The sequence below is a fragment of the Oryzias melastigma genome, linkage group LG19 (assembly GCF_002922805.2).
Source record: "Oryzias melastigma strain HK-1 linkage group LG19, ASM292280v2, whole genome shotgun sequence".
Lineage (NCBI taxonomy): Eukaryota > Metazoa > Chordata > Actinopteri > Beloniformes > Adrianichthyidae > Oryzias > Oryzias melastigma.
Genome location: NC_050530.1, coordinates 5,085,522 through 5,093,734, shown reverse-complemented (window position 1 = coordinate 5,093,734; position 8,213 = coordinate 5,085,522). Strand labels below are relative to the sequence as shown.

General features: G+C 49.1%; 1 protein-coding gene and 1 long non-coding RNA gene across 2 annotated transcripts in view; both read left to right on the top strand.

Annotated features, from left to right (window-relative positions):
• Positions 1-1,294: 1,294 nt before the first annotated feature.
• LOC112141842 (protein Tob1) lies at positions 1,295-3,838 on the top strand. The gene is made up of 2 exons (XM_024265008.2): positions 1,295-1,486; positions 2,036-3,838. Exon 2 carries the CDS (start codon positions 2,118-2,120, stop codon positions 3,087-3,089), a length of 972 nt encoding a protein of 323 aa, XP_024120776.1. The 5' UTR covers positions 1,295-1,486; positions 2,036-2,117; the 3' UTR covers positions 3,090-3,838.
• A 2,377-nt stretch (positions 3,839-6,215) lies between these two features.
• Positions 6,216-8,213, top strand: part of LOC112141813 — a 5,569-nt gene continuing 3,571 nt past the window's right edge. The window contains exon 1 of the long non-coding RNA XR_004949804.1: positions 6,216-8,200. This is a non-coding gene — a long non-coding RNA (uncharacterized LOC112141813). The remainder of the gene's footprint in view (positions 8,201-8,213) is intronic.

Here is an 8,213-nt window from a genome sequence, read left to right as displayed (position 1 = left end):
AATAAAATATAATAAAAATAATAATAATAAAATATAATAAAGAATTACAACAACATACTCTGATTGCTTTCAGCAATCAGACAATAATTGTATGGTGGCCCTGAAGTTCAAATCACATCAAGAAATCACTAAATGAAAAAATCAAATTAAAAATCACAACAATGAAAAAGTAAAACAAAAGCTAAATAAAACATCACATTTTAGGAATAAAAACTGAATTCTAGAATATTAAAAACAAAAACATTCAGGAAACCAAATTTAATTTCCAGTAATCAAAAACGTTAAAACGTTTGACGTTAAAAATGAAGCAAAATAAGAATCTGTAAAAGACGTCACTTTTTGGGTGATGACTTTTGTTCACCTTTTTAATTGTAAGTTGTTATCGTTTAATTTTCATTTCTAGTAATATTTTTTCCTTATTATTATAATAATTAATATTGCATTTTTCTTTAGTTTTGTGTGTGTTTAACATTATGTGACTAGTTGATTTAATGTCGTTTCTATTATTAGTTGTATTGACTTTCGTATTGATCTCTAATATGTTTTTGCGTTGAGTGATTTATTGAATAATATGTGTTTTATGGCCGCTATAATTTTGTCCCTTTTCCCCTTCCATAACATTTTCAAAAACAGGAACATTCCTTCATTCCTCGGACCTCGGGTCCAGCTCAGCGGGTTATGTAAGAGATTTTCGGTTTAAAGAACGGAGAACACGTCCACCGGCCGGTCTGAGCACCGGAGAAGCTTCTGCTCTGAAACAGAAAAACATCCAAATGTCACAGAAGGGAGAAACACCACCTCGGGCTGGGGGATCCTTCCGCCGGAGACAAAAACTAGACCCGTTCATCCCAGATTCAGACGAGTGAAACTAAATTCGGGTTGAATCTGGATTAGAGTAACAACAGTTCTGAAACTGATTTAAATTACTTACATTTAATTATTTTATTGTCACTCGTTTGTTTCTGTGAACAAAAATATCTTTAGTAAATTTTATGAATTGTAATTTTTAACCAGTAAGTTATTCTCTAAAATGTTCATGTTGTATTTTTCTAAAATACCGAGTATAAACCGAGTAAAAGCGAAGATTCTCCCGCAGAAGAACCTGAAAGACGAACCTCTGCTGTACAGAAACCCGCGGATGATTGACAGCCGTCGGAGCCAATCACTGCCGCAGAAAACGTGTTTGCCCGTGACGTAGACGCTCCCGTCCAATAGAAACGCGCCTCTGGGTGTTGACCTCTGCGAGCCGCATCACCACCTTCACGGTGTCCGTGGCGGAGGAGGACTATAAAAGCAGATCCCCGAAGTTTTAAAGGGCAGAGTTGTAAAAACTCCCATCCGCGGGGAGTCAGCGCCACGAACCGGACCCGGTCCTCCTCCCCCCGCAGCAGGAACGGACACGACACCGGAACCGAGGCTTTTTTATTCCTCGTCCTCGGAATTCTCCAGGAGAGAGCGGCGAGACGGAGCGGCGGAGAACCTCGATGTGAGTCCAGTTCATCCGACCGCCGCCATAACAAACCGGCGGAGCGGAACCGACGAATCCTCCCGGAGTTCCTCCGGATCCGTAGATGTTTGACGTCTGCGGCACAGAGACGGACGTTCCTCCGAGAACCCGGTGCACGGAGGAACGTCCGTCTTTGTGCTCGGTAACGCGGATTATGTAACGCGTTACAAAGCGGGGGGGCTGGTGCGGACACCCGGTAGAGGTCAGGCCCCGCGCGCCCGCCCGACGATCGGGCGCTCCCGCGCGCCCCTCAGTGTCCCCGCGTACCTCTGTGTGTCCGGGCGCTGGCGGGTGTCCCCGAGTGGCCCCGCGACCCTCCAGGTGTCTGCTTGTCCTCGGGTAGCCCCGGGGTGTCGGTGAGTCCGGGCGCTCCCGCGTGCTCCCGCGTGGCCCCGCAGGTGTCGGGGTGCTCCCGCGTGGCCCCTCGGGTGTCGGGGTGCTCCCGCGTGCCCCCGGGTGGCCCTGCAGGTGTCCGTTCCTAGCACCAGGTGCCCCTAGTCCCCTCTGACCGTCTCTACTCTCTTTCAGGATCCTGGACCGAACCTGCTGAAGACGTCCTGCTGATTCCCGCCCCCCCGCGCGGAGGTTCCTCCCCATCCCGGAAGCAGACATGCAGCTGGAAATCCAAGTCGCCCTGAACTTCATCATCTCCTATTTGTACAACAAGCTTCCCAGACGGCGCGTGAACATCTTCGGGGAGGAGCTGGAGCGGCAGCTGAAGCGGAAGTACGACGGCCACTGGTACCCCGAGAAGCCCTACAAGGGGTCCGGGTTCCGGTGCATCCACGTGGGCGAGAAGGTGGACCCGGTGGTGGAGCAGGCGGCCAAGGAGAGCGGGCTGGACATCGAGGACGTCCGGAACAACCTCCCCCAGGACCTGAGCGTGTGGATCGACCCGTTCGAGGTGTCCTACCAGATCGGGGAGAAGGGGGCGGTGAAGGTGCTGTACGTGGACGACAATGGCGAGAACGGCTCCGAGCTGGACAGGGAGATCAAGAACAGCTTCAACCCGGAGGCCCAGGTCTTTATGCCCATCAGTGACCCGGCGGGGGCGTCGCCCGAGTCCAGCTCGCCTTCCCCGCCCTTCGGACAGTCGGCGGCGGTGAGCCCGTCCTTCATGCCGCGCTCCGCCCAGCCCCTCACCTTCACCACCGCCACCTTCGCCGCCACCAAGTTCGGCTCCACGAAGATGAAGAGCAGCAGCCGCAGCGGCGCCGGCGGCGGGGGGGCCAGCAGCAAGGCGGCCCGTGCCTCCCCCACCAGCAACCTGGGGCTGAACCTCCTGAAGCAGAAAGCCATGTCCTCCTCCATGCACTCTCTGTACGGGCCGGGCCAGCCCAAGAGCTCCGCCCTCTCCCCCAACGCCAAGGAGTTCGTCTTCTCCAGCCTGCAGGGTCAGGCCAGCCCCGGCGCTGTCTTCCCGGGGGAGGGGTCTCTGGGCCTGGGGGCGCTGCAGTACAACAATGCCTTCGACGTGTTGGCGGCCTACGGCGGCCTGAGCGAGAAGTCCTTGATGGACGGGCTGGGCCTGGGGGGTGTGGCCTATTCCAACCAGCAGTTCCAGCCCGTCATGGCCAACTGAGCCGCCGCCGTGGCCGGGCGGCGCCGAGAAGGAAAAGCAAAAACGCACAGGAGGACCAGACTGGCGTGCATGTCACAGCTTGTGGGCGGCGCCCTGACTTCACGCATCATCGTTTTTCCGTTTTCCTTTTTGCCAACAAGCACAAGTTTTTTACTTTGAGACGATGAGATCCGTGGAGATCCGTGGAGATCCGTGGAGATCCGTGGAGTTCCGTGGAGATCCGGCCTCGGCTGGTTTTTAGGAATCGGCTCTCGTGGGTTCCTGGCTCTTTTTCTAACATATAATTTAATTTAGTACAGAGTTTGTAAGATATCAGAGTCTATATTGTTTCTATGACATGGTGTTGCATTTCTATCTTTTTACTACTCCGGGGCGAGCGGCGCCGCTGCAGCTTCTTCTGTTCCTTTTTAGACGGACTGGGCGCTCGGACCTTTCCTCCACGCTGGAACTCAAACGTTTGCTTTTCTCAAAGATGAATCGTATTTTCTGTTCAGAGGCTGAAGATTTTTGCTAAACGATGGAGAACATGTAATCTTATGAATATTAATTTTGTACCTACATTGTGCAATACTTGATAAATGAGACGGTCTAACAAAGTATTTTGAGTCAGTGTCTTAACGTCAAGAGGGACTGAAATAGTTTATATTGTTAAGTTTGTATTAAATGCTTCTAAATGATATGCTTGTCTTTATTTTTTTTTATTTGATATTTGCACCCTGATCTTTTTAATAAAACAAACTCCAGCTGAACTGGTCTGTGCTTCCCTTCATGAGCTGTAGAACCGGGTTCATGTGTGGACGGGCCGGTGCCGTCTAACCGCTTTTTACCAAAGTAACGTAGAGTCGATCAAACCAGACGTCTTCAGGTCAACAGGATGTGAAAACCTCCATAGTTTATCATCTATGTGAACCTCAGACATCAATTTATTCATTTAACTAAATCAATAAATCCTTACTTTGAGAAACTACAATTTTATTTATAATTTATTTTTTTCTCCTGTTTCCCCTCAGCAGTCTTACACTGCTGGGTTTTGTTATGTTAGTTTGGGTTTGGTAGTCTTAGTTTGTGTGCTTTGTTTGTTTTCTTTAGGTAGTTTTGTTTAGGCGGAGCTGCTGACTCTGAGGGTCGACATGGCGGGTCAGCCGTCTCCATGACTGATTTTATGTTTGTTCGAGGATCCACAGGTGGATCTGGATCCGCAGGTGGATCTGGAGCCGCTGGTTGCAGAACGCTGGTCTAGACAGACACTTTCCAAACCTCACTGACTCCTCCCATTAGGTTATGTTGCTGTGGAAACGCCTCAACTTAAACTCCATACTCTAAAAACACAAACACAGAAGCCTCATTGTCCAAACACGTCGGCCATCTTTCTTGTTTCCATGGCGATGCATTCGGGGTCCTCCGCTCGTCAATAAGAAACTGTGAGGCTCGAGTTTCCGTGAAGCAGAAACGTTCAAAACCGGCAGAACAGGAAATGTTTCTGTGACGTTTCTGCATTCAAGACATCGTCACATGTTGCCATGGCAACAATGAGGCCATGAGGGCTGCAGAACTGGCGTCGCTATGGAAAAGTGTCAGATCAGGTTTGATGTTTTGGTATGAAAACTGGATCATGGATCCTTCAACCTCAGACGTGTAAAATGTATTATGGTTGCTATGGAGATGGAGTCTCTATGACGTAACTATGAGTTTCACATTCTCTCTGTGAGGTAATTGATGTCCTGGATTTGGTCACCGTGTTTCTGATTTGGCAGAATCAGATGAGCTGCGATTCTCTTCCAGATGTTTTCGTGGTTCTGAAGTTTCCTTCCAGGTTTCTTTCATCTCAGAACTTCTCTCCACTGATGGAACGTACGGAAGTGGGAAACGGTTCCAGGCTGAGGCAAGACTTGTGCAGGGTTTCCATGGCAACATGATGAACGGGTAATGTCAGAGATCCAGTTTGACAAATCCATGAAGTTTTCTCCAATTAGAATTTCTTCAAACAACAAGAAGTTTATGAACCAAAAATGATACTTAATGTTAAGGAAACGGTTCGGTAGAGCCGGGGTCGGATTATATAAGTTCGTTTCCCCACACTCCCTTTTCAAGCTATCTATGATTTGATGCCTGGTTATTCTATGTCTGACGTATCTTTGGACGGACGTAGACCTCTGTTGGTTGTATTCCTTAAAACCGTTCTGCTCTCCTTGGACTGTTTACATTATAAGAGGGGTCATCTGGACCCCACCAGATTGAACCTTTTATGATTTTTGAGTTTCACTAATGTCCATGGCAGACATAAAATCCTGTCCACCTTCGTCCACATTTGTCATGGAAGGAACCACATCAATATGTGGGTGGGGTCATCTGGACCCAAAGGGTTTTAATTACTTGAAATAAATAATTTGAATTCAGATTCTGTAGATCGTCGGTGGGAAAACTTTCTCACTCGTGGGCCACAGTTCTAAAATTTGACAGAAGGGCCAAACTAGGAGCAGATTTCTGGCATGTTTTGGTCCTTCACCTCTTAAATATCATGGGATCTGGATGAAAACGTACTTGAATCTTGACTGAAATGACTTTTTATTAGTTATGAATTTGTTTTTATTTCAAAACGGTGGATTTTGTTCTTATTTAGAACCATCTTCACCAACGGGTTGAAGCTCCTCAGAGAAAAACTCTATTTTAGGAAAATCCTGTGATCATGTGGTGTTGGAATAACCTGGAAAATGACTCGAAATCACACGTGAATATCAGAAAAACAGCAGATCTTCAATAACTACATGAATACAAAAGAACTTCCTGTCAGTTTATTTGTAGTGAGGCGGCGAGGTGAGAGTCCTCCAAAGATGGAAGAATGACGTCGAGCTTCCGTTTGTGTCTCTGAGACTGAAGGAGCGATTATGTCCCAACACAAACACACGAACGTATCTCTGCGTGTTCCTGCAGCTCTCTGGGATAATCAGGTCCACAGATGGTCCGGTGTCACACCAGCTGAGCGGCTGCTGGCGTCCGGGCCGCCGCCGTGCTGTGACGCCATCTTGCTCTGTCCTCGCTGTGAACAGTCCCAACACGAGCTGAAACTCCTCCTCCAATTTCAGAAGTTCATTTATGAAAAAGAACAAATAAAAAATGTGTTTATTTACAGCTGAGAAACGGTTGGAGCATGATGGGAAACAGGAGAGAACGCTGCTGCCAGATGGACCAATCAGAGGATCCAGAACGACGTTAAAGCAGGTTTGAGAGAGGAGACGACGTCTGATGGAGGAGAAGCTGCTCCATCACTACCAGCGGAGAAGGAAACTTTTCCATGAAGCCGTATCTGTTTGGGCAGAGAAGCTAACGGACACGGTTAGCATGATGACCTCAACGTTAGCTAGCAATCCACAAGTCATCTGGTTCCATCCAGCCGCTGATGTCCTCTCACTCTAAAACAAATCGTTGGGTCACAAACTCTTGTTCAGGTCGTCAAGTCGTCAGGTCATCAGGTCGTCAGTGGTGCAAGTCATCAGATCATTAGGTCATCAGGTCGTCAGGTTATCAAGTCATCAGGTCATTAGTCTGACGGGTCATCAGGTCGTCTGGTCTTCAGGTCATCAAGTCATCAGGTCATCAGTCTGACAGGTCATCAGGTCGTCAAGTCGTCAGGTCATCAGATTGTTAGGTCGTCAAGTCATCAGGTCATCAGTCTGACAGGTCGTCAGGTCGTCAGGTCTTCAGGTCGTCAAGTCATCAGGTCGTCAGTCTGACAGGTCGTCAGGTCTTCAGGTCGTCAAGTCATCAGGTCATCACGTCAGTGGTGCAGGTATCTGTGAGCCGAGTCTCCTCAGCTAAACCTCTTCAGTCAGAGCAGAGCTTTTATTTTGTAGGAGTCACCGTCTTGTGTTTGATGACAGAAACCTTCAGCAGGAACCTCAGAGACGTTGGTTTGGGTCTCGACCTTCAGAGCTGAGCGTCCCCGTCGGGGGGGTGTGGGCAGCAGCTGTCCCGCGGCGTGCACAATGCGGCCGTGACATTTGAGAGGCCGTTGGAGCCGAGGCCCGGCCACGTGAAGCTGCAGCTCAGGAAGGAGTCCAGCATTCTGCTGGGAGGACGGACGGCCAGAGAAGATGAAAGCGTCAGGGATCAGGCGGCGGCGGCCGTGATGAAAACAGGCGGCGGCGTTGAGCCTCCGTCCGCCGCTGCTTTCAACCGCTGCCATCTCATTTCAAAGGGATCATCCCGGACTCTCAGAGACGCAGCATCTCTGCTACATGCAGACATAATCCATTTTTCATCAGGCTCCATAAGCCCCCCGGAGGAGCACCCCGCCCCCGCCTGTGTTTGTTTTGGTTTGAAGGTGGCGGCGCTGAAAGGGTGGAGCATCAGACGAGGTAAAAATAGACTCTGCGTCATCGCAGGAGAATCCTCACTCCCCTGCAGGGACTCCTCTGGGCTGATCCTTCCACTCACACCTGCATCACCAGCAGGTGAGAAGCCACGCCCACAGACGGGAGTGGGCGGGGCTGGAGGAATGCGAGGAACGCAGGCAGCTCACGTCACGACCAGAAAGACGAGAAAAGCAGGAGGGAGACGAAGAAAACAGAGGAAGGTTTCTACGGAGCGCCGGAGGGACAAAAGGAGCGAAACCATGACGAAGCAAAAATCAATCAAACGATTTGTTTGTTATTTAAAATGTGAGACGGTTTTAAAACAGGCTGTTAATGTTGGACTTCATATCACTTCATATGAATTCAAGTTTCTAAATATCTCATTGATCTTACTTTAACATATTTAACCCTTAAAACACCACTGACAAACCAGGTTACCATGACGACAGCCTGTCTGGATTCAGATTCACTTAAAATCATCTGTCAGACATGAACAGGTCTCCGTGGAGACGTTTACTGGAGGTGGGACCTTCATAAATGATCAACCAAACACAGGAAGTGAGCCTGGTGGTGACTTCAGCGGGAACGTGTCCGGACATGTTGGAGTCCGAGGTGAGCTGCAGACTTCATCAGAGTTCATCTGAGTTCATCTGAGCCGTCTGCCTCACGTTTATGGAAGTTCAGTGACCTCTGACCTCTGGAAAGGTCATCCCCACAGTTCAGTCCTCTTGGAGATGACGGAGAACATCTGACCTTCAGGTGAAGATGCAGA